Below are 26,509 nucleotides of genomic sequence, written 5' to 3' on the forward strand. Positions count from 1 at the left end.
CTTCCAATCTTCCAGTTCATCTCTAATATGTACATTTTTCTGTAAAACTGTTTCATTTACCTTTGGCATTTCATTGCGCTTGACTTAAATATTGTCTCCCTCACTCTGGAATATTTTGTTTCCATATCTCTGGGGTTTTCTGTGGCATTCGCTCTTTGTTGTCCTCCCTCTAGGTCTTTTGCTGTCAATGTGCCTGGAGTCTTTCAGTGCCCTTTCTCTGCTGGCATGTTTAAGGTTACCAGCCCAAGCTTTAGACTTGCTTCAACTGAGATGAGTGGCCATAGTGTCCCATCTACGATCTTGACCTCTAGACCTTTCTTCCTGCTGTTGCATTGGGCCCTCAGACTAATTTGTTCCCTCGGCATGAGTATCTTGCCATCACATAGCCTCAACCTCAACATTTTCAGATCACTGTGCTGTGCCACTTCACACGAGTCTGTGAAGATTACATGAATATTGCATGATGCATCACTGTCTATCTGACATTTCTTTTTTGCCTCATACTCTCCCTCTGCAGTCATCATTGCAACACTCACAAACCATTTGTTGTCTATTGTTACAAGACCCTGGGCTAGTGTGCAGTCAGTTCCAGCCCCACAGTCCCTGGAGTCCAAACACAAGTGAATTTCATTTTATTCATTTACGGGTTGTGGGCGTCGCTGGTTAGGCCAGCATTTATTGCCCATACATAGTTGCCCTTCAGAAGGTGGCGGCGAATTGCCTTCTTGAACCACTGCAGTCCTGGAGGTGTAGGTACAGCCACTGTGCTGTTCGGGAGGGAGCTCCAGGATGTTGCCCCTGCAACAGTGAAGGTACAGCGATATAAGTCAGGTGGGTTCCAAGTGGTGACTTGGAGGGGAACCACCAGGTGGTGGGTTCCCAGGTATCTGCTGCTCTTACCCTTCTAGATTGTAGTGGTCATGGGTTTGGAAGGTGCTGTTTAAGGAACCTTAGTGTGTTACTGCAGTGCATCTTTGTGGTAATACCAGGTATTGCAGTACCTGAGAGGTGGATGCCCATTGGCTAGACCTAAGAGTCTACCATTGGCTAACGTACATAGCTCCGCCCTGAGAGGCGGGGTATAAGAACCAATGCCGTCCCAGCAGCCTTCACTTTCTGTATCGAAGCTGCTGGGCACTAGCTGATTAAAGCCTATTAGTTATGACTCACCTTGCCTCGAGAGTAATTGATTGTGCATCAATTTAATCAGCTATTACTTCTGAAACGATGGATCTCCACATCTCCACATGTGCCTTCAGCTCAGCCCCCACGCAGACAACTCCGCTGCTATCTTCAAGCACTGGCTGGCGTGTTTTAAGAGCTTCGTCGACACGGCCGCCGACACCGCCACGGAAAGGCAGAAAATGCACCTTCTACGCTCCCGGGTCAGCCCTGCAATCTACCCTCTGATCGAGGAGGCGGAGAATTATGCTGCAGATATCGAGCTGCTAGAAGGACATTACATCCGTCCTCTGAACCAGGTCTACGCCCGTCACCTGCTGGCAACTAGAAGGCAGAGCCCAGAAGAAACACTGGAAGACTATCGGGCTCTACGACTGCTGGGCCAAAACTGTGGCTGCCCAGCAGTTACAGGAAACGAGCACACGGAACTTTTAATTTGGGTCGCTTTCGTGGCAGGTATGACTTCCCCCGACATCCGCAGAAGGCTCCTTGAAATGGACACACTGGGCCTCACTGAGGCACGGGCCCTGGCAGGGTCCATGGACGTTGCGTACAAAAACGCACTGGCTTTTGCTCCCAGATGCACGGCGCCCGCTTGGGCTGCGTGGCACCCCGTCGCGGCAGCCCCCCAGACTTTCCCGCTAACCCCGCAGGCCTGCGCGGCAAGATGGCCCGTGTTCACCGCCGGCCAATGCTGCTTCTTCTGCGGCCAGGCGAATCATCTCCGCGCGCGCTGCCCGGCCCGCACCGCCACCTGCAAAGGGTGCGGCAAGAAACGCCACTATGTCGCGGTCTGCCAGGCCCGCGCCGTGGCCGCGGTCTCCAGCGACTATCGGCAGCCTTTGTTTCAGGTTCCGGCCGTCCAAGGCCCACCGCCGCCCTCCTATCCCCTGGCCACGTGCGATCCACAGGCGCGGCCATTTATCCCCCCGGCCACCACGCTAGACGGGTGGGCGCCGCCATTTTGTCCCTCGCCGCCACCATCTTCTGCATCCCCGGACTCCATGTGCAACCCGTGGTTGATGCCATCTTGGATGGGGCCTCAAGCCCCCAGCACAGCCGACTCCACGCTGCCCGACCAGAACTCCCCTTTGCTGCAACTCGCCTCCGTTACCCGGGACCGGCCTCAAGCCCCTAGCACAGCCGACTCCATGCTGCCCGACCAGAACTTCCCCTTGCTGCAGCTGGCCTCCATTACCCTGGACCAGAGTCGGCCCCGGACGCGAGCGAAAGCCACCACAACGATCGCCATCAACGGCCACGTGACGCCCTGCTTGATCGACTCCGGGAGCACAGAAAGCTTTGTCCACCCCGACACGGTAAGGCGCTGTTCTCTTGTCACCCATTCCATAAACCAACGGATCTCCCTGGCCTCCGGGTCACACGCAGTGGAGATCAAGGGGTTCCGCCTAGCAAACCTCACCGTCCAAGGCAGGGAATTCCGCAATTTCCGCCTGTGCGTGCTGCCGCATCTTTGCGCAACCACCCTTCTTGGGCTGGATTTCCAGTGCCACCTACAAAGCCTGACCTTTAAATTTGGCGGCCCTATACCCCCCTTACTGTCTGCGGCCTCGCGACCCTTAAGGTCAACCCGCCTTCCCTGTTTTCGAACCTCACCCCGGATTGCAAACCCGTCGCCACCAGGAGCAAACGGTACAGTGCCCAGGACCGGACCGTCATCAGGTCCGAGGTCCAAAGGCTGCTGAAGGAAGGGGTCATCGAAGCGAGCAACAGCCCCTGGAGGGCTCAAGTAGTGGTGGTAAAGACCGGGGAGAAACATAGGATGGTCATCGGCTATAGCCAGACCATCAACAGGTTTACGCAACTGGACGCGTACCCTCTCCCCCGTATAGCCGACCTGGTAAACAGGATTGCGCAGTATAAGGTTTTCTCCATGGTGGATCCCAAGTCTGCCTACCACCAGCTGCCCCTCCGTCATGGTGACCGCCAGTACACTGCCTTCGAAGCAGATGGGCAGCTCTATCACTTTTTAAGGGTTCCCTTCGGTGTTGCGAACAGGGTCTCGGTCTTCTAACGTGAGAGGCTTACGCGCAACGTTCGCGTATCTTGATAACGTCACCATCTGCAGCCATGACCAGCAGGACCACGACACCAACCTCCGAAAATTTCTCCAGACCATGAATGTCCTTAATCTGACCTACAATAAGGATAAATGCATGTTTAGCACCGACCGTCTAGCCATCCTAGGCTACGTAGTGCGAAATGGAGTCATAGGCCCCGACCCTGAACGCATGCGTCCCCTCATGGAGTTCCCCCTCCCTCACTGCCCCAAGGCCCTAAAGAACTGCCTCGGCTTCTTTAGCTATTATGCACAATGAGTCCCTAATTACGCAGACAAGGCTCGACCCCTGATCCAGTCCACAAACTTCCCCCTGTCGACGGAGGCCCGCCAGGCCTCCTGCCGTATCAAAGCGGACATCGCAAAGGCCACGATGTGCGCCATCGATGAGTCACTCCCCTTCCAGGTCGAGAGCGACGCGTCCGACGTAGCTCTGGCGGCCACCCTCAACCAAGCGGGCAGGCCCGTGGCTTTCTTCTCCCGCACTCTCCATGCTTCCGGAATTCGCCACTCCTCGGTCGAAAAGGAGGCCCAGGCCATAGTAGAAGCTGTGCGACACTGGAGGCATTACCTGGCCGGCAGGAGATTCACTCTTCTCACGGACCAACTGTCGGTGGCCTTCATGTTCGATAATGCACAGCGGGGCAAGATTAAGAACGACAAGATCTTGCGGTGGAGGATAGAACTCTCCACCTACAATTACGAGGTCTTGTACCGTCCCGGGAAGTTGAACGAGCCTCCTGATGCCCTGTCCCGCAGCACTTGTGCCACCGCGCAAGTGGACCGCCTCCGAGCCCTCCACGAGGAACTCTGCCACCTGGGGGTCACTCGATTCTTTCATTTCATTAAGACCCGCAACGTGCCCTACTCCATCGGGGAGGTCAGGACAGTCACCAGACACTGCCGAATCTGCGCGGAGTGCAAACCGCACTTCTACCGGCCAGAGAGAGCGCATCTGATAAAGGAATCCCATCCCTTTGAACGCCTCAGCATGGATTTCAAGGGCCCCCTCCCCTCCACCGACCGCAACACGTACTTCCTGAACGTGATTGACGAATACTCCCGGTTCCCATTCGCCATCCCCTGCCCGGACATGACCACGACCACCGTCATCAAGGCCCTCCAGAGTATTTTTACACTGTTCGGTTTCCCCACATACATACACAGTGATAGGGGGTCCTCCTTCATGAGCGACGAACTGCGTCAATTCCTGCTCAGCAAAGGCATCGCCTCCAGCAGGATGACCAGTTACAACCCCCGGGGAAACGGGCAGGTAGAAAGGGAGAACGGAACGGTCTGGAAGACCGTCCTGCTGGCCCTTCGGTCCAGGAATCTCCCAGTCTCCCGCTGGCAAGAAGTCCTCCCAGTGGCCCTTCACTCCATCCGGTCGCTGCTCTGTACTACCACAAACCAGACACCTCACGAACGTCTCCTTGTTTTCCCCAGGAAGTCCTCCTCCGGGACCTCGCTCCCAACCTGGCTAGCGACACCCGGACCCGTCCTGCTGCGGAAACATGTGAGGGCGCACAAGTCGGACCCGTTGGTCGAGAGGGTCCACCTGCTGCATGGAAACCCCCAGTACGCCTACGTAGCGTTCCCCAACGGCCGCCAAGACACGGCCACCCTTTGGGACCTGGCGCCCGCCGGAGCCCCACGCGCACCCGCACCATGCCCCCACCCCCACCCTCCCCGCAGCACCTGACCGGAGGGTCAGTACTGCCGCCGCCCCTACCCAGTGCCGAACAGGCACCGACGCCCCCTGCAGGCGCCCCTCCCCCAGCCCATATTTTGCCCCAACAGCGCCGCCTAGGGGTGACGAAGCTGCCTGGGAGGAAGACACCACGTTCCCGGAGCCACGACTGCCGGGGCCCTCACCAGGATCATCGCCGAAGCCCAGACGCTCCAGAAGGACGACCAGGCCACCCGATCATCTGATTGCTGCACCATAAAATGAAAAAAAAAACTTTCTCTGTTACCCTCGACATCACGGTACCTCCTCCATACCTGGTCCTACCATGCTGGCCATCACCCCGCTGGGTTCTTTTTTAACAGGGGATGAATGTGGTAATACCAGGTATTGCAGTACCTGAGAGGTGGATGCCCATTGGCTAGACCTAAGAGTCTACCATTGGCTAACGTACATAGCTCCGCCCTGAGAGGCGAGGTATAAGAACCAATGCCGTCCCAGCAGCCTTCACTTTCTGTATCGAAGCTGCTGGGTACAGTTCTAGCTGATTAAAGCCTATTAGTTATGACTCACCTTGTCTCGAGATTAATTGATTGTGCATCAATCTTGTAGATGATAACATGGCTGCCATTATTCGTCGGTGATGGCGGGTTTGAGTGTTTGTGGAAGGGGAAGATTTCAAGCGGGCTGCTTTGTCCTGGATGGTGTTGAGCTTCTTGAGTGTTGTTGGAGCTGCACTCATCCGAGCAAGTGGAGAGTATTCCATTACACTCCTGACCTGTGCCTTGTAGATGGTGGACAGGTTTTTTTTTTTTGGGGGTGGGGGGGGGGGGGGGAGTCAGGAGGTGAGTTACCCGCCGTAAGATTCCGAGCCTTTGACCTGCCCTGGTAGCCACAGTATTAATACGGCTAGTCCAGTACAGTTTCTGATCAATGGTAACCCCCAAGATGTTGATTGTGGGGATTCAGCTATGATTATGCCATTGAATGTCAAGGGGCGGTGGTTAGATACTCTCATGTAGGAGATGGTCAGTGTCTGGAACTTGTGTGGCGCAAATATAACTTGTCACCCCAAGCTTGGATATTGTCCAGGCCTTGCTGTATTTGGACATGGACTGCTTCATTTTCTGAGGAGTCACAAATTATGCTGAACATTCTGCAGTCATCCACAAACATCCCCACTTCTGACCTTATGATGGAAGGGAAGTAATTGATGAAGCATCTGAAGATGATTGGGCCTAGGACTCTGCCCTGAGGAATTAACCAATAATTCATATGAAGTTTCTGACATCTTTGGCTCTTGACTGCTCCAGACTTACAGGCACCAGATTGTAAGTGAAATACCACGACTGTTTATTTATAACAAAAATAGAGTTAAAACATGCAATAATTATAATAAAGTAAGGTCCAGCTAATCTACTCCTCCTCCGTTTTACCATCCCACCCTCGACCCAAACACACACAAGACACACACACACAGAGGAAAGGGGATGGGTAAAATAATAAAAGGATTAATATGAAATGGAAGATATGTATCCTTGCTTCGGATGTCAAAGGCATTGCAGCAGCAGACTTTCCTCACAGGACGCAGAGTGACTGAGAACGCCGGTTGGATTGTTAACAAGGATCGTCTGGCGGTCATTCAGTCAGAAATCCCAGCTCATGCCTGCGTAATTCTTATTTGTTTCCAACTCCACCAGTATGAACAATAGCCTTTCTGAGATAGGGACTGAGTTCCCCACACGGGATTTTTTAAAAGGTTTTTAAACAACTAACCCTGCCTTCAGCTGATGGTTTGTCTGGATATCCTTAAGATTTTCTTTGTCTCCCCTAAAACACAGTTCTAAGCCTGGGTATTACTGTTACTTAGTTTCCAGTCTCACTGGATTGTCCTCCAGTTACTGAGGAGAAAACAGAGTCTCCAACCGGATGTTTGAGAGAGATTTACCCTTTCAGGGAGTGTAGCGCACAATGACTTACACAAGTCGAGAAGTGATGAAGTCTATCGAGGCTTTATTAATACATACCACCACAGGGAGAGATAAACTCAAAGAGCCTTGTTCAGCTCTGAGTTCAAAACTAAACTAAAATTGGAAACACAGTTTCACAGAGGAAGCAACTGCCAGAGCGGTCAGCACCAATCAGCATTGAGTATCAGCTGGGGCCCGGCCTGTAAAACAGCTCATTGGCCGTCAGCTGAGTCCATCAAGAAATGTCATCACTGATGTCAGACCAAACAGCTCATCCTGCTGGAGTTCACTGTTTTAAAATTAAAGGTGCAGTTCATTTTAAAGGCATAGGTCCCATTAATTGTCCAGGTACAAAAATTGAAATAGCAGAATAATAGAAATTAAAAGGAAAAAAAATCATAGGACAGATAGGGATTAATAGAAGGATCCTTACACTATACACTTGACAAAACCAAACCTGTTGTATCATGTCTAGTTTTTCATCAGACCCTTCTGCTGATATCTCACCAGTGGTCATCTTTATAGGTTTGTTTTGCTTCTTTCTATCTAAGCTCTTGTGCAAGAAATGAATCTGCTTCTTGCCATTAAAATGCTGCCTTCCCCATGCTCGCCAATCCTTCTCTTCACTCGTACGCTGTCCCCCCAGTATTTGCATCTTGTCCTTTGTCTGCGTTTGCTCTGCTCTTTCGGCCTGTAATGTCTCTCAGCATTATATTTGTCATATCTAACATACATATGCTCCAGCTGATGTTTCACAACTTACACATTTCAACACAAATCTATTGCTTTCTTTAAAGCAAGTTTCTTATCTTTCAGTAGACTTGCTCTCACTGAGGGGTCTTTCACATCTAGGATCAATCCATCTTGAATCGGTAGCAATGTGGATAGCACAATTGCTTCACAGCTCCAGGGTCCCAGGTTCGATTCCGGCTTGAGTCACTGTCTGTGCGGAGTCTGCATATCCTCCTCGTCTGTGCGTGGGTTTCCTCCGGGTGCTCCGGTTTCCGCCCACAGTCCAAAGATGTGCAGGTTAGGTGGATTGGCCATGATAAATTGCCCTTAGTGTCCAAAATTGCCCTTAGCGTTGGGTGGGGTTACTGGGTTATGGGGATAGGGTGGAGGTGTTGATCTGGGTAGGGTGCTCTTTCCAAGAGCCGGTGCAGACTCGATGGGCCAAATGGCCTCCTTCTGCACTGTAAATTCTATGATCTATGAATCAGATCATCTCTTACCGTCCAAATCCTCATGCTTCTGCAAGCTGTATTACTGCAGTCCCGTACTGTTTAATGGTTTATTGTGCACCTTGTGCTCTAGTGTTGAATATGTAGTGTTCACGGATAACATTCACTCGTGGTTCAAAGCATTAGTTTAAGGCTTTCAAAATCTCTCTTGTCTTTGTTCATCGGTTAGGTTTAAACTGGTAGACACATTGTAGCAGTCCCTGTCAAACAGTGTTAGTAGTGTTGGTACTCTTATCAGTTCAGGCTTGTTAATTAAGCCTGTTGCAATCTCATAGTTTTGCAACTATAAATGGAAATACTGCCAATTCTGCCAAGTATTACCTTTTGATTTTACCGGAGATGGGATTGGAAAATTTACTGCAGCCAATTTACTCCCACAGTAATGTAATTGCGGTCTTTGTTTGCTTTTCCTTTGTCATTTTTCAGCATCTTTTTAATGTAGATTTCAACCTTTCTACTTGCCTGGGTTCTCAATGCCTTCCCTGCAGCAAGTACAGAATTTCAAATCTCTATTTTAGCTCTGATACCATGGCCTGAATTTGATGCCTGTCGGGCATGCAAGGTCAGTGGGGCCGGAATTCGGCTTCCAGTTGTGAACGTAGAAAGAATTCAATTTCATGCTGTCTGGCCAATTAACAGCAAGCCAGCAAGAAACACGGCCCCACATTGGAGAAGGGCTGCCAGGGAGGGCACTGAAGGTAGGCATTCTGTGCACCCACTTCTCAGACAAGTACCTACACACTCTCGTGGAGGCATAATGCCAGGCAGAAGATTCTGATGCCATGGGATGGCAAGAAGAGGCAAACAATGAAAGCCTGGGCATAGGTGACAGATCATGTCAGTGGACATAGTGTGGTGTGATGCACCTCGATTCAATGCTGAGAAAGCTTTAATGATCTTCTGCATTCAACAAGGGTGAATACAGATTTGGCATGATATTGTGTGGGGAAGTCTTGAAGGGTGGCTGTCCTTCATGATGCTCAGGGCTGTAAGATTCAGAGTAACACAAGTAAGGGCCAGCTAATCTACTACTCCCCTGTTTTACCATCCCACTCTCTACCCAAACCCACACAAGACATACACACAGAGGAATGGGGATGGGTAAAATAATAAAAGGATTAATATGAAATGGAAGATATACCTGTGCCTGTTGAGACTGGGAGATCAGACCGGCAGCTCTGGCTGCATATAAGGGTCAGAAGTGAACATATGACTGGAATTTCAACCTGGTTTCTGGCGGCGGGTTCCTCTGTTTTTTATGCAGAGGGTATGTCTGACATTTGCTGCCCGGGTTGGTGGTGGAGGCAGAGACCATAAACTCTTTTTAAAAGTACCTTAAGTGCTGTAAGTTGTAGGACTATGTACCGGGTACAGGAAGGTGGGATTAGAAAGGGCATCTGGGTGTCCTCAGGCTGGTATGGACAAGATGGGCTGAGTGGCCGCCTTCTGTGCTGTAACCTTTCTATGGTTCTATGGCGGGTGGGGGAGGGTGGGATGACATGAGCCTGATATGGTGTTGCAGGTAGAGGGTGGACTAATGAATGAACCTTTGTTCAAACAGAAACCATGATGGTAAGAGCGCAAGAATGGGTGGTGGGGTGGTCAAACTGCTCATCTTGAGAAAATGTGAGATGGATGACCTAGAGCTCAAGTGCGAACACACACCAAAGTCATAAGTTCGCAGAGAGGCAGGAGTCTCAGAGGGAGGTAAGAGTCCAGTGGACAGATGCGGGAGAGGTGGAGACGGAAAACAATATCGGCTTCTCTCATCTCAAAAGGTAAGTTTGAAGCAAGGGTCCCCAGTGATCCAACAATGACGATGCCACCATACTGCTGTTGTCCATAGTCTCACCAGGTCCCCTAGCATGCACTTTCCAAATATAATGATTGATGCCACATTGTCTTCCTCCCTCAAATATGCACTCCTCCAGAGGAACCTGGGATCCCGAGTACCCTTCATTGATACCGGAGGAGGAGTCACATACAGATCCATCTGCATCGCACCCTCTTTATCTACCAGGCACCAGCTCAGATGCAAGCATTTTGGTGGGCTTTAGTTTGATGGTTGTGTACTGTGGGGAGAGTTAGTGAAGGCAGTAAGTGCCCATGGAGTTAACTATCAGCAGACTGTTGGACACCAGGAGAAAGTTGAGTCCGAGGCCGATGATGAGCCTCTGGAACCATCTATCATGCGGCAGGAGCTGGGTGTCCAGTGGGATGCATGGGGAAATCTGACAGAGATTTCTGAGGGTCTGTGTGCCACGGTCTTTTTCATGCACAGGTCCATGAGGAGCTTGAGTATGATGTTGACCCTGAACACCATGTAGAATGGCGATTCACATGGAGAGGCAGCTCCAGGAACAGAATCAGGGGTTCCTGGTGTCACGCTGGGACCTGTAATCCACACATCGGAAGTGTCCTGCTAAGGTCACTGCCAGTGTGAGAGAGATGGATGAAGCACCGCGTCTCTCTGCTAGGTGCCCATCCATCAACGATGAGCAGGGAGGTCTAGATGTGCTTCGCCCTGTCATATCAGTGGACTCCTTTCACGGCACTCCAAAGTAGGCCGGAAACTTCTTCGTCCTTCTAACAACGTCAGCAATCTGCCTCCAATGCCACTGCCAGCAAGAGGGGGGGAGGGGGGGGGGGGGGGGGGGGCGGGGGAGGCACCAAAGATGTAACACTGGCAAGCCTATGTTTTGTAATAATAATAATCTATATTGTCACAATTAGGCTTACATTAAAGTTACTGTGAAAAGCCCCTAGTCGTCACATTCCGGCGCCTGTTTGGGTACACAAAGGGAGAATTCAGAATGTCTTTCGGGACTTGTGGAAGGAAACCGGAGTACCCGGAGGAAACCCACGCAGACACGGGGAGAACGTGCAGACTCCGCACAGACAGTGACCCAAGCCGGGAATCAAACCTGCGACCCTGGCATTGTGAAGCCATAGTGCTAACCACTATGCTATCGTGCTGCCTGGCACTGTGAGCACAGGATGGAATTATCACGGGTGGCATTCTTTCATTTCATCAGTGTTGTGTACTGATTGCGTGTGACAGTAGCAACCATATTATATTATGTTCCTCGTTTACAACGCTGGTAAAGATATAAATCAAGATTTTGTTTCAATGCCCTGAGTGTTTTTCATGTTTTCCATTGGTCCAGGCCTCATTAGTGCCATATGATAGATGGCAGAGGTGAAAGGTGAATAAAGGGGTTAAAAGTAATGCAGAAACAAAACTGCAGAAAATCAGGAACAACTGGCAAAGAGAGGAACTTTGTCTGATCACAAGTATATATAAATAGATGATAACAAGTCAAGGACTTGCATATGTGTCCTGTTATGTTTGACCAACGTAGGATAGCCCAACTGTGTGTATGTTCCTGTGTGATGATTGGATGTTATAATTAAGTAGACAAATAGAGAATGTAATTGGTTAATTTTATATACGTGGTTTGCCTTGTGGAATCAGAATCATTAACTTCAATTGGGTATCGATTACCTCAGAACCAATTTTAATTCTGAATGGCTATATGCAAACGATCGGTGAGTTCTGTAACCAACTTGTGAAGATAGGCTACCCTGCTGTAGCTTGAATAAAGATATTGAAGAGAACTCCACATTTTGTTTGGTCTCTTGTGGGGGAACTGGACAACAGAGTTGAAAGTTCACCTAACAACAAACTATTACAGAGATTATGATGCGATATTGTGGTGATGGGATGTGTGTGTGTGAAGGAGGTGGCACCCTTGCAATGAGATCGAAGTTGTGCCTTGGCAGCCTAGCTGAAGGTTCATTGAACAAAGGCATCCCTGGTGTACCTTCCTCTCTGAAGGTTCCTCAAGTATGCCTCCTCGTCCTCATCAGATCCTAGTAGAGTCTTCCTCTGAGGCCTCATCCCCAGTTGGTGCCACCTTTCCAGTGCCAGATTGTGCAGGATGCAGCAGACCATGATGATAAACAACATGCACTCTGGAGGCCATTGCAGTGCACCCCCTGATCAGTCCAGGCAGTGGAAATTCATCTCCTGCAGCACGGAAGCCTTGCCCACTGCCAATAAATGCTCTAATGAGCGTTCAATGACAGTGGGCTTCTGAAAGGTGGAGTTGCGCATTACTCTCAAGGTGATGAACATTCCTTAGAATTCTGCCCAGAGTCTAAAAATTAGAGCCAGATCTTTCATGAGTGAAATTAGGAAAAACTTATTTTCGCAAAAGGTGGTAGAAGTTTAGAACTCTCATCTGTAATCCGCAGTTGATGCTAGAACAATTAATTTTAAAACTGAGATTTTAGACCAACATGACTAACCCCTTTATCTAAGACTGTTGTTGCTCTGTTTACTTCCTATAAATATGACCGTTAATATGGTCGCCTTTCTTAATCCTAATTATGAGTATACTTTCAGAGTCGCCAGGTATCTCTCGATACCGGCACAAGGTTCAGCCCGAATACCGATCAAAGAGCCAATACACCAGTTACTTAGTTCAAAGTCAATACTACTTTATTTACACACAGTATGATTTACTCATGCACAATAACACTACAGGCTAAACTATATCTATCACTAACACCTATACTTTACTTCGGGTGCCCACTTAGGTCAGAGGAACAATGGCCGTTGTTCGGATCTGGGCCTGTTGGGTTTGAAGAGGTAACAGGAGTACAGCTAAGGTCGTCCGTCTGCTAGCGAGCGTTGAACTTGAACTTACTTGCTTCTGGTGATGCTGGTGGAAGGGTCTCTCCGCTTGAGAGCCGAATCCAAGAGAGTGAACCATTCGCGGGGGTTCCTTCTTATACTTGGAGGGGCTTCGCACGCTTTTAGGCAGGCCTTAAACTTGGTCCCAATTAATTGGGCAGCTTCTTGATCGTTGTCATCGATCTAAGCCAATAAAGGGGCAGGTGCCTTGATGGCTGGGCGTGTCCTAGGTGGCCATTGGCCTAGCTTTGTTTGTGTCTTCTCGTTGGGGTAGTGGCGCCGGAATGTCTGAGACAGTATCGGCTACCTGAACACATGTTCTTTGTTTCCCAGAGACGGGCCATCAATATGTAAATCGACCCAGAGTTTCGATTCCGTCTGCTGACTGCCTTCCAAATATACATTCAGGCTCGGTGCCTGCTTGTTGCTTTGTATTGTTCATTTTTCCCATATAGGCTCTGCAAGTGTCCATTTTGTATACTGGAAGTGGCCATCCCAGATGGCTACACTCCCTCCTTGTGATCCTCAACGCGAAGCGTGAAGGATCATATTACTGGATCTTCTTTGTTCTCTGCCTATGTCGAGCACCCGCAATCAAGGACAGGTTCTATCCTACTCTGTCCTATGGATTGGAACCTTTACCTAAATTGCTTTATGTACATCACATTATTATAAAACCCTAAGGGGCGCTATGACTTTCAAGCATGCATTACATTTCTTTATCATTTAAAACACGGGAACCTCTAACTATCCTTCTCTAAACTATCCTGAGTCAATCAAAAGAATTTACAAACAGAATAAACTATATAATAGCAGCATTACATTTCTCTGTATCTTGGCGGTCAAGTACAGAATTTCACATTTTTCTTTTATTAGAACAAACAAAAAATTAGTCGATGCACTTTATTTACTTAGAGAGAGTGGTGGGTTTGCTGGAGTCCGAAAATAGGCGGTCTGAGTGTATGTACTGGAGTGCGGGAGGCTTTCCTTCGCCATTTCCAAAGTCTCAGTGTCTGGATGACACTGCAGAGTATTGCTATGAATAACAGTGCTTCCACGATGTAGGACAGGGAATACCATTTTATAAAGTTGTCACAACAGGTTGGTGTATCAGTGGCTGTCTCTGGGTGTGGTGTGTGGCAGGGATGGGAAACATTCACGGCCTGTGGGGTAGGGGTCAGGGGGGTCACGTCCGCACGCAACTGTAGTGATCCCACGAAGATCCAAATGTAGATCATGATGTCTGTCTTCATGTTCTCTTTTTCCTTCTTGGTCTTCCTTTGTCTTCTGTTGTCCTGGATTTCCTGTGGACACAGGCATAATATCTGTTATTACCTTGTTTAAGATCTCGTATGTCTGTCTGTCTGACCTTTTATTATCAATTGCCCACTAGAATTGTCACCATTTGTGACTCCCTCACTTTTTTATTTAATACCAAATATTTTGTGGGACAAGACATCCAAAAAGGAAAATACTGTCACAGCGCGAGCAGTCTCGTAGCCTGTGGGATCGATGCGGTGAGTGGGCGGACAATTTCTCCGTCCAGCAGCAAAGTGTTCCATCCAGGTGTTTGAGGATGTAAATAGCATATGGGAGAGCAACCTAAGGGTTGCCGGAAAACAAACAAAACATGTGGCAAAGAGCATTCTTTAAACCACAGACTAAAAGAGTTTCGAACCAAAACACCGAATGGGGTGCGTATGGCCGCGGCAGGGCAAGAATGGGTGGAATCCCCGGGTAGGACGGTGACCAGTGCCGTAGGTGCACTACCCGAGCGTAGCTGACCAGATGGGGGTCCTCAGGCAGGGCGGGGACCAGTGCCGTTACTCCACTGCCTGGGTGACCGGACAAGAACGGAAAGAATTTGTGTTCATCGTGGAAAAACTGCCTCTTATGATTGCCATCGAATCAGAAGAGTAGTTATGACTGTATCAAAATTTTGCGTGGTGCCATGAATAAACTTTATCAGAGGGTCATACACAAACAACATTCAACAATTAAAAAAAGAGCAAACTAAAATAACAAAATTGGGCAGGCTCCATCAGAAAAGAAGGACACCGTAGATCTCAATTAGTTCCTTTTTACCATCATCTGGACACCTCATTGCTCTATAGTGAAAAGAGTTGCAAAGGGGCTCGTCTGGTGGGAGTCAGACTCTGAGTCATCATCTTCTCCCGGTTGCCACACTCGTGACTGGAGTAGCTGTGCCAAGGCTGCTTGGGGCGATGTGGGGTCCATGCCACCATTACGGATGAGTCTGTAGGAATTGTCACGGTGCCAATGTTTAGTGTCTAGGTTGGAGGTGGTAGGGGGCAATCCATAGTCATCGGGCGGTGGGTCTGGTTCAGGGGCTTTTATGTAAGTGGTCTCAAAGGGGTCGAACGAATCTTGTTCGGAGTCGCTGGGAGTGGGGCCTGGTGCAGAATTGAAATTGTGTGGCGGTTCCATGGGGTCTAATGTTTCAGTGCTATCGCTGTCGCTGTCGGTGTCGGTACTGGTCGAATGAAGGGAGAGGCGGAGTTGTGCCTCTGGGGGTGGAGTCGAAGTGGTGTCCGATGATGGGCTGGATTGGTTGGGGGAGGGTAGGAATAGGTCGTCCATGGGTGGGGCGTGTTCGTCTGCTGCTGCGAGTGAGATGTGGTGTGAGTGGTTGCTCTGTGTGCCATAAGCCTTAAGCTGGTTTGTGTGAAACCATCCTGACTTGCCGTTAGGATAAGTGATCTTATATACAGAGGGGCTGACTTTATCTGAAATGAAGTAGGGTCCTACGAATTTGGGGGAAAGAAATTAACTGGGTTGTACAGGGAGAGCATGATCTGCTGCCCTACTGAAAATTCCGTGGTGTGTACTGTTTTGTCAAAGCATACTTTACTTTGCTGCTTTTGTGTACCAAGCCTAACAGCTGCGGTGAGCTGGGCTGCTTTAATTTATTGAGAATCTGCTGTACTGCTTTCTCATGGGTGAGGGCGGTGACTGTGGGGCTGGCCAAATCAAGCCCGAACAAGTATTCTGTTCCCTTCATGGGTCATCCGGTCATGAGGATGTGGGGGGTGTATCTGGTCGAAGTGGATACCGTGTTCCTTATGAACATTAGTGCGAAGGGGAGAACTGTGTCCCATGTGGTATTGTGCTGTTGCACCATTTTCCTGAGGGTTGCCTTGAGGGTTCTATTCATTCGCTCCACTATTCCACTTGATTGGGGGTGAGAGGCAATATGGAATTTTTGTCGGATGCCGAAAATTGTGAGGACATGTTTCATGACGCGTCCTGTGAAAAGTGAGCCTTGGTCTGACTATGCTACGGGGAAGTCCCCATCTTGTAAAGATGTGCTGCGTTAGGATCTTGGCTGTCGTTTTAGCCGTGTTAGTTCTAGATGGAAAAGCTTCCACCCATTTCATGAAGGGGTCGATTACTACCAACACATACTTAAAACCATTCTTGCAGGGGGGTAGGGGACCTATGTAATCAATCTGTAAATTCGTCCAGGGGCCATTAACAGGGCGGTGTGACTGAGCTGACCTTTCCTCGCATACCTGTCTGGATTCTTCTGGGCGCAAATTAAACAATTTTCAATGTAATGCATTACATTGGATTTCAAATCGGGCCACCAGCAGAGAGGCCTGAGGTGGGCAAGGGTTGCATCTATCTCCATGGTTGTCATGGAATTGCCAAATAATTTGGTTTCTGTCTTGGGTGAGGACCACATAAATACCATCCTTTAAAATTATGCTGTTGCGTGTCGTGAAAGTGTATCTGTACTTATCGTAGGGGGCTGGGAAGTTACCTTTTAAAACTTCCCTGAGCTTTTCGTCTCCCTTCTGGGCTTGAGCTAAATCTTGGATATTGGTCTGTGAGACCTGGACCGCGTGTACTGGGGCCTTCTCATGGGGATTCCAAAAGTGACTGTGTCTGGAACTTACCTTTGCTAGGGCGTCTGCCTTAACATTACAGGGGGGAAGAACAATGGTGGCTACAGACTTTAATGATACCATATTTACGATCTTTTGTTCACCTGAGAATATGCTGGAGTAATGGGGCTGAGGGTAGGGGTTTTGCATCCGCGGAAACAAAACCTCTAGATTCCCACAGGGGTAGGAATTATGTTAAACTATTACAGACATATAGGCTGTCGGAGTATATGTCAGCTGGGGTTGGGAACGAGTCGGGGTGCTCTACAATATACGCTACGGCTGCTTATTCTGCTGCCTGCGAACCTAGATGTCCAGGCAATTTCCCAATGATATCTTCTCTAACACGCGTCCCTGTGTGTCCTCTACATAAATGCCACAACCAGTGATTCGTTTACCGTTTAAAACTGTGGAGGAGCAATCCACATAAATCTTAAGAGGTGCGTCTGCGGCTGTGGGCTGGGATCTCTGGAGTGTAGTACCTGGTTTCGGGGGAGCTGATTTGGGTACAAAGGGTCCTGTGTTGTGCCTGGTGGTAATGATCTCACACTCATGTGAGTGCCTGCATACTGTAAATTATCTGCTAGAAAAGTGTGTGTCTTAGTCCTTTTAACTGTAATGTCCCGTCCTTGTAGGAGTAGGGTCCATCGTGCGGCGCGAATTTGGCTGACTGTGCCGTCCTTTAGTCTACCGTCTAGTAGAAGTTGGGTTGGGATGTGCTCTGTTAAAATGGTGATGGGGTTGAGTCCTGTTATGTACGCAAAGTACTGAACAGCCCAAAAAACTGGGAGCAAGTGCCTTTCGCAGGCAGAAAATCCTTGCTCTACTGGATCGAGAACTCGTGAGGCATATGCTACGGGGCCTAAACGATCGTGTCTTTCTTGGAGGAGCACGGCCGAAAGTATTCGGTCGATGGTTGCAACCTCAATTGTGTATGGGGAGAGTGGGTCTGGGACCTGTAATGCGAGAGCTGTGCTGAGGGCTCGTTTTAATGCAGCCATGGCATTCGTGTGCTGTGGAAGCCATTCCCACGGGGCTTGCTTTTTTAAGAGTTCGGAAAGAAGGGCTGCCTTTGTGGCAAAACCATCGATGTGGTTCCTGCAGTAGCCAACCAGTCCTAGAAATGACCGGAGGACTGTGACATTATGGGGCAAGGGTAATTTGACAATGGAGTCAATGCGTTTCTGCTCGATCTCGCGTTTGCCATGGGTGATCACTGTGCCTAAATAAATGACCTTTTCTTGGAGAATCTGGGCCTTTTTGGGGTTAACCTTACATCCGATTTTGTGAAGGAGTCCTAATAATTCGGTGAGAAGCGAAATGTGCTCTCCCTTAGTGTCTGTCTGTAGAAGCAAGTCATCTACATACTGGACAAGGCAATCGGGTCGGGAAAATTTAGCTAATCCATTCACCAGCTGTCGGTGGAAAATGAAGGGGGAGTTGTGGAAGCCTTGTGGTAGGCACATCCACGTGTATTGCCTTCCCTGTTAGGTGAAAGCAAATTTGTATTGGCATGCTTTATCCAATGGAATGGACCAAAGGCCATTGCTGATGTCCAAAACCGCAAAAGATTTTGACTGAAGTCCCTGCTTTAACATTGTCTCGGGACTTGTGGCTACGGTGGGGGCTGCTAATGGGGTTACTTTGTTTAGTTCCCTATAATCGATGGTCAGTCGCCATGATCCATTGGGTTTCCTGATGGGCCAAATTGGGCCATTGTTCGTTGAGGTTACTGAATGAAGTACACCTTGGTCAAGTAAATTTTGGATGACCTTTGCAATTTCTCCCTCTGTTTGTTGGGGAAAACCGTACTGTTTTGGGGGTTTGGGGTCGGGTCCTGTAATGTTGACTAAACCTGCTATCTTGCCGCAGTCGTGCTTTTGCTGGGCAAAAGAAGCTTTGTGTCTCTGCAAAACGTCTCTAACGTCTTTGTCCTGACTAATGGCTCATGGATCAAACCAGAAGTCTCCCACTGCGCTAATCCTGTGTGCGTAGTCTCCAACTGTGAGCGTGGCGGGGGCTCATGCTGCCTTTGCCATTCTCCACACACATTTATTTACGGGGTCGAACGAAAGATTGTGGGAGCTCATAAAGTCTATCCCCAAAATGTGTTCTGGGATAGATCTACGAGAACGACGGGGTGTTTGGTTTTAATGTTTTCTATCTGAATCGCTACAGGGGCTGTAATGAATGAAATGAAAATCGCTTATTGTCACGAGTAGGCTTCAATGAAGTTACTGTGAAAAGCCCCTAGTCGCCACATTCCGGCGCCTGTTCGGGGAGGCTGGTATGGGAATTGAACCATGCTGCTGGCCTGCCTTGGTCGCTTAATGTGTCCCTGCTGCAAGTGTCCTGTGAAACCGCTGAGGGTAATGGTGTCTGTGGTGGGCCATGTGTCTCGTTGGAACATTGTGGAGGAATTTAGCGTGGTGCGGGACCCTCCTGTGTCCCAAAGAAATTCTACGGGGTGTCCCCGGACTGTGCCTGCTACTATCGGCCTTCCGAACTTGTCCCAAAGGGTGTCGCAGACCCAAGTTGGGGAGTCCGAACATCGTCAATCAGTGACACTCATGTCTGCGTTCTTGGAACGGGCGCTAACACTATGAATGGGCTTGGCTCTATTCTTATTCAGGGTATTTGCCTGCTGGTTTTGCTGCTGTTTCTGGGGCGCATTGCACTCTCGGGCATAATGTCCTAACTGTCCACAATTGTTGCACTCTTGGGATTTAGGCTGCTGTGGGCTGTTTCTTCCCTCGTTTACCCATGCGTGGTTCTGATGTGTCCTGACCGGATGCATGTTAGCATCTGCCTGCTCTTCATCTGCTTTTCCGTAATCTGACTTTCCCTGAAGGACCTGTTCCCAAGCTCGGGATAATCTCTTTAGTACCCATTTCTCATTGTGGGTATCTTCTGAGGGGTCATAATTAGCGCAAGCTCTCTGTCCTGCTTCAGTTGCGTGGGAGACTAGGATTCAAGTTCATTTGGCCATATTCTCTGGTGTCAAATGGGCGCGGGCTAACTCTCCAAATACTGCTGTGAAATGAGTCCAAAGGCGTCCAGCAAACGCTGTTGGGTGCTTGGTCTTTTTCTACCTACATTTATTGAGGCCTTCTATGGGATTTCCCTTATTGTAGCCGATTGCCTCTAGGATCACTGCATGCATTTCTTGGAGGGTGCCTCCTCCTACATTTTGTGGATCGGGAAGGGCTGCCACGACTGAGGAGTCGAGGCTCAAAACTGTGAGCTTCACTTCCTCTTTTTCATCCAGGCTGTACATGGTCCCCTGTTGTTTAACCTTTGCAAAATAATGGTGCGGGTCTGATGTGGGTTGGAACGGTGTTATTTTGTCGCACGCGTCCCTTAATTGGGTGACGGTTAATGGGGTGGTGTACAGAAAATCGGGGTCTCCGTTTGTTATGGCCCTGCGCTGTGTGGTGACAGGGTTCATGGGATTGTGCACTCCCTGTGCGGTCGGGGGTGGGTGCTTTTCTTTTCTGAGGTTTGTCCTGAGTACATGTTCCATGTACATAGCGGTGGGCAGTTTCATTTAACTCCTGCCAATCGGGGCCATTTTACTGATCTAACTGGGGTCCAAATGTATTCTGGAAACCATTTTGTACAGAAAGCAGGGATTGCAGGTCGGCAATTTGCTTTCGGCATTTGGCGTGGTCTACCGAACTCTGCCTTTGATCCGTTGTGGAACTGTGGAGTGCTCGGAGGGCTGCTTTTAAATCGTCCCATTGTTTCTTTAATTGCTCGACTTGGTGTTCTGTCTCTTCTCGTACCAACGCCGCACGTCGCATGTCTTGGTAGGCCTTATCATATTGTGACTGAAAGCTGCTTAGGTGAGCGAGACAAGATTGGTGTGCCCTTTTGACATCAGCCATCTCCTTGTCCCTCGCCGCTAACTGCTCTCTAAGTTTTAAAAAAATATTTTAATTCAAATTTTTACATATTTTCAACAACCCTCCCCCTTACAGAAATGAGAAAAAACAAAGAACACATAAATAAACATCTTATAGCTCTGTCACGTATTCCCCCAATATACAAGCCCCCATTAAACGATAACAAACACAGTAGTAAACACAAAGTACCCCCCCCCCCGCCGGGTTGCTGCTGCTGCTGACCACCTCCTAACGCTCCACTAGAAAGTCTAGGAATGGTTGCCACCGCCTGAAGAACCCTTGCACAGATCCTCTTAAGGCAAATTTTACCCTCTCCAATTTAATGAACACTGCCATGTCGCTGATCCAGGCTTCCACGCTTGGGGGCCTCGCATCCTTCCACTGTAGCAGAATCCTCCACCGGGCTACCAGGGACGCAAAGGCCAGAATACTGGCCTCTTTCGCCTCCTGCACTCCCGGATCGTCCAATACCCCAAATAGTGCGAGCCCCCAAATCGGCTTAACTCGGGTGTTTACCACCTTAGACACCGCCCTCGCAACGCCCCTCCAGAACCCATCTAGCGCTGGGCACGCCCAAAACATGTGGGCATGATTTGCTGGGCTCCCCGAACACCTCACACACCTGCCCTCCACTCCAAAAAAACGACTCAGCCTTGCCCCAGTCATGTGCGCCCTGTGCAGAACCTTAATATGTATCAGGCTAAGCCTGGCGCAAGAGGAGGAAGAATTTACCCTACCCAAGGTGTCCGCCCACATACCCTCGTCTATCTCCCCTACCCAGCACCCTACCCTACCCAGCACCCAAAAGAAACAGTGCCAAACAGAACAGAACATCCCCCCAAAACTCAACAATCACATCAATCCCCTCTCGACATCCCCTCACAACCGACCCTCAATCCGAGTCCAACTTTACGGCCTGGATAAAGGTCCACCGCCTCCTTGAAGTAGTGGTGGCGGTCCTTGAAAGTGACCCACAGTCGCGTTGGCTGCAACATTCCAAATTTCACCCCTTTCGATGCAGAGCCGCCTTAGCCCGATTGTACTCGGCCCTCTTCTTGGCCACCTCCGCGCTCCAGTCCTGGTATATCCGGACCTCTGCGTTCTCCCACCTGCTGCTTCGCTCCTTCTTTGCCCACCTTAGGACACACACCTAGTCCACAAAGCGGTGGAACCGCACCAGCATCGCCCGCGGCTGCTCGTTGGGCTTGGGCCTCCTCGCCAGGATTCGGGGAGCCCCCTCCAGCCTCAGGGGCCCTGGGAAGGCCCCCACGCCCATCAACGTGATCAGCATCGTGACCACGTATGCTCCAACATCCGACCCCTCCACTCCCTCCGGGAGACCCAGAATCCGCAGATTCTTCCTCCTCGACCGATTCTCCATGTCCTTGAACTTCTCCTGCCATTTCTTATGCATCGCCTTATGCGCCTCTACCTTCACTGCCAGGCCGAATATCTCGTCCTCGTTCTCCGAGGCCTTTTGCCGCACCTCCCGGATCGCCGCCGCTTGGGCCTTCTGGGTCTCGAGCAGCTTGTCTATCAAAGCCTTCATCGGCTCCAACAGCTCTGCCTTCTATTCCGTGAAGCAGCGCTGGAGAAACTCCTGCTGTTCCTGCGACCACTGCGCCCACGCTGCCTGGTCTCCACCCGCCGCCATCTTGATTTTCCTCCCTCGCACTTTTCGCTGCTCCAAAACTACTTTTTTCACCGCTCCACTCCTGGTCCAATCCATACAGTGCCGGGGAAATGTTACTATCACCTTCCCACACTGGGAACCGTCAAACAAATGCCTCTGGGGGCCCTAAAAAGAGCCAAAAAGTCAGTTTCTAGTGGGAGCTGCCGAACGTGTGACTTAGCTCCGCATAGCCGCAACCGGAAGTCAACTGCTCTCTAAGTTGCCTGTTAACATTTTCGCACTCGCTAACGTCTCCCTCACTATTCTTCTCTCTATCTTCAATCTCTCTGCGGACCGTCCTCACGACCTCCTCTGTGCCTCGCAAATGTGCCAAGTAGGACACGATTGCTATTGGCTTATGAACTTTTCCTAAGCTTTTCTTATGAATCTCGGTCAGGTTCTCCCACCAAGTATGTCCTGTACTCCTGGAACCTGTTTCGTCATTTGCGCAAATTTCACTCCAAAGGGGCCATCCTTTCCCTTTTAGATATTTCTGAATTTCCTCTTCCCATATGGGACACTGCCCTGCTCTATTAGTCGCTGCGACCTCGAATTCCTGGGGGTTCATAAGGCGTTCCATTGCCTTCATTGCCATCTCTACTGTTACCTATGGGTTTCTACCGAATTTGGAACAGGGGGGAACAAAACGGTGATGCAAACACGGGTACGGCTTACGCTATTTTCCGGTCTACAAAACTCCCGACAGTTTTACGCAACAAAATCTATCAAGTTTACCTTATATCCCTTGTTCGTATGTATGCAAATAACTCACTTCCGAATCTTGGAGATTTGATCGATATTGGTCTTACGCTTGTGGTTTTTACTTTTTCCCATTGGGTTTCTAATTCAAATTTGGGTTCTCTCGTCGTGACAAAGCCACTTCTAGGTCGAGTCCCGTCAGATGTCGCCAGAAATATTGTTCTGTTTACTTGCTATAAATATGATGGATAATAAGGTCGTATTTCTTCATCCTAATTATGAGTATACTTTCAGAGTCACCAGTATCTCTCAATACCGCCACAAGGTTCAACCTGAATACCGATCAAAGAACCAATACACCAGTTAGTTAGTTCAAAGTCAATACTAATTTATTTACACACAGTATGATTTACTCATGACAATAACACTACAGGCTAAACTATATCGCTAACACATATACTTAACTTCGGGTGCCCACTTAGGTCAGAGGAACAATGGCCGTTGTTCGGATCTGGGCCTGTTGGGTTCGAAGAGGTAACAGGACTACAGCTAAGGTACTCATCTGGTAGCGAGCGTTGAACTTGAACTTTCTTGCTTCTGGTGGTGCTGGTGGAAGGGTCTCTCCGCTTGAGAGCCGAATCCAAGAGAGTGAACCTTTCACAGGGGTTCCTTCTTATACTTGGGAGGGGCTTTGCGTGCTTTTAGGCGGGCCTTAAACTTGGTCCCAATTAATTGGGCAGCTTCTTGATCATTGTCATCGATCTAAGCCAATAAAGGGGCGGGTGCCTTGATAGCTGGGCATGTCCTAGGAGGCCATTGGCCTAGCTTTGTTTGTGTCTTCTGGTTGGGGTAGTGGCGCCGGAATGTCTGGGACAGTATCGGCTACCTGAGCACTCGTTCTTTGTTTCCCGGAGATGGGCCCTCAATATGTAAATCGACCCAGAGTTTCGGTTCCGTCTGCAGACTGCCTTCCAAATATACATTCAGGCTCTGTGCCTGCTTGTTGCTTTGTATTGTCCATTTTCCCTATAAGCTCTGCGAGTGTCCATTTTGTATACTGGAAGTGGCCACCCCAGATGGCTACACTGTGACCCCTAGTTCTAGGTTCTCCAGACAGAGAAAACATTCCTCCATCATTGCCTCTATCAAGCCCTCGAAGCAATTTAAACATTTCTGTGCGATGACCTCTCATTCTCTTATGAGAAATGTAAACTCTTTCTACTCAACCTTCCCTCACAAGAGAAGCGCCTCATCCCTAGATCTTTGCTGCACTCCTGTAATGCAAGTTTGTCCTTCTTTAGGTAAGGAGACCAAAACCAAATAAAGTATGCCAGGTTTAGTTTCGCCAGGGCCCTATACAACTAAAGTGAAACTTCTTGTCCAAAAATCCATTTATTCCGACCCTCTAATTTCTGTCCATTAACCAATCCTCAATCCTTACTAATATATTATCCCCAATACCCTAGTTTTACCTCTTGTGAAATTGCTTTTTGAAAAGCTTTATGATGTTGCTTTGCAGACATGGTGACGGGACGTCTCTGGGTAATTTGACTACTGCTTGCCCCTCAAGCAAGTAAGATTGGAAATACTTCCATTTTGTTAGTTCACCAATCTACTGTGCCACTTTGACCGGGGGATCGTTGCTAAGGAAAAATATTCATAGATTCATTTCAAGTTTAAAAAATCAGCAGTATAGGCCCATGATAATTTAGAAAGAAAGACTTACATGCACTTATATAATGCTTTTCACAAACTCGGGATGTCCCAGCACACTTTACAGCCAATGTAATACTTCCGAATTGTAATCACTGGCGTAATGGAGGAACAAATGACAACCAACAGCAATGAAATGATGAGCGGGTGATCTGTTTTTGTTGGCTGGATTACCAGCAGATCTCTCCTGCTCTCCTTTGAGTCAAGTTGTGTGATCTTTTACCTTGCAGGGCTGACAGATAGGGCCTCCCAGTTTAACATCTCATCTTGAAACCCAACACCTCCAATTAGTAAAGCACTCCCCTCAGTACTACACTCAAAGTGTCAACTAGGTTATGTACTCAAGTCTCTGGAGTGGAGCTTAAACCCATAACCTTCTGACTCGTCAAGTACGCGTCTCAATGCTACATTTTGGAAAGATAATATTGTGTCACCTCGAACCATCAGTAAAATGAAACCACATGCAAGGTATTTAATCAGAGGGAATGCAAGATAATTAACTTGAAGCTCATACACATTACATCAGTTTTACAGTACAGAAATAGGCCATTTAGGTCCTTGCTGGTGATTATGCTCCATGTAAGCCCGTTTAACTTCATCTCACTCTATCAACATATACTTCGATCCTTTTATTCCTTTCTAGCTTCTCCTCAAATGCACGTATATTATTCACCTTCACTGCCCCACATGGTAGCACATTCTCTCCATTCACAAAAACCTATTACCACCATTTTGGTATTGTTCTTTCTGTGATGTGTTGCTGCAAAGTACAATAGTGAAGACTTCACTTTGATGGTTAAGACTTTTACATATAACAAATACGTTTGCTTCTCTACAGATAAATTTCTGAAGATGTTAAAGGATGAAAAGATGCAAGACATCAAGGCAGCTAAGGAGAAGATGAAACAGATGATCAGGGAGAAAGCAAAGAAATGGTAGCTGTTCTTTTGTGCAGTAACAAGGGAATGTCAACAGCCTGTGGGAGCAACCACCAAATTACAATCAAAAATACTTACTGTCAGAGGTTGGCACACAAAGCACCAACTTGGTCTGAATTATTCATCGCGTTTTACTTTTCTGATTTGTAACTACGTACCTCACTTCAGTTTGAACTGTCAAATTCTCTTAACAAAAAACCTTTCAGGTGTGGCCATTCTGCCCAACAGCTCTGCTATGCCACAGAGTGAGATTATTTACACACTATCTAAGCTGCTCTTTTTAACAAGAAGAATGATGTGCCTTGGTGCTAGCACTGTGGGAGTCTACCCCTCTCTAACAGCTGTAGCAAACGTTTTATCACAGTTGACGTGTGTTAAGGATAAAATATTAGGTGATCTGTCTCACCATCATCTTGTTCGTTGACATCCAGTCAGGGTGGCAATGCCAACTCTGGCTGGAAATGTTTCTAGAGGCTTCATTAGGTGGCCTTTCGCCTCCAACCACCTCCCCCCCGCCCTTCACCACCCCCTCGCTGCCCCCCCACCCTCCACCACCCCCTCACCCCCCCCCGCCCTCCACCCCCCCCACCCCCCCCCCACCCCAAACCCCCATCTCCAATATTATTCTTTTAAAAGTAAGAAAGGAAAATGTGTCAAAGAAAATGAAAAGAGAAAAACACAACTTTGTTATTAAATGCCCCTCTGATTTTCCCCTCGGGTTTTTACCAGTGTTCAGGAGGTTAATCTTCAATTCCTGAAGACTCCAGACAATCTAGAAGAGTTGGCTGCCCTAAGTCTGGGGATAGTTATCCTGC

The 26,509-nt window shown here is 48.8% G+C and overlaps 1 protein-coding gene across 1 annotated transcript in view; it reads left to right on the forward strand.

Annotated features, from left to right (window-relative positions):
- The window catches only part of LOC140384914 (uncharacterized protein C11orf91 homolog), a 61,583-nt gene extending 35,382 nt beyond the window's left edge, over nucleotides 1-26,201 (forward strand). The window contains exon 2 of the mRNA XM_072466825.1: nucleotides 25,595-26,201. Coding sequence (XP_072322926.1) covers nucleotides 25,595-25,695 — 101 coding nt within the window. The 3' untranslated portion in view covers nucleotides 25,696-26,201. The remainder of the gene's footprint in view (nucleotides 1-25,594) is intronic.
- The last annotated feature ends 308 nt before the right edge of the window (nucleotides 26,202-26,509 follow it).

This window comes from Scyliorhinus torazame, chromosome 10, assembly GCF_047496885.1.
Source record: "Scyliorhinus torazame isolate Kashiwa2021f chromosome 10, sScyTor2.1, whole genome shotgun sequence".
NCBI classification, from domain to species: Eukaryota; Metazoa; Chordata; class Chondrichthyes; order Carcharhiniformes; family Scyliorhinidae; genus Scyliorhinus; species Scyliorhinus torazame.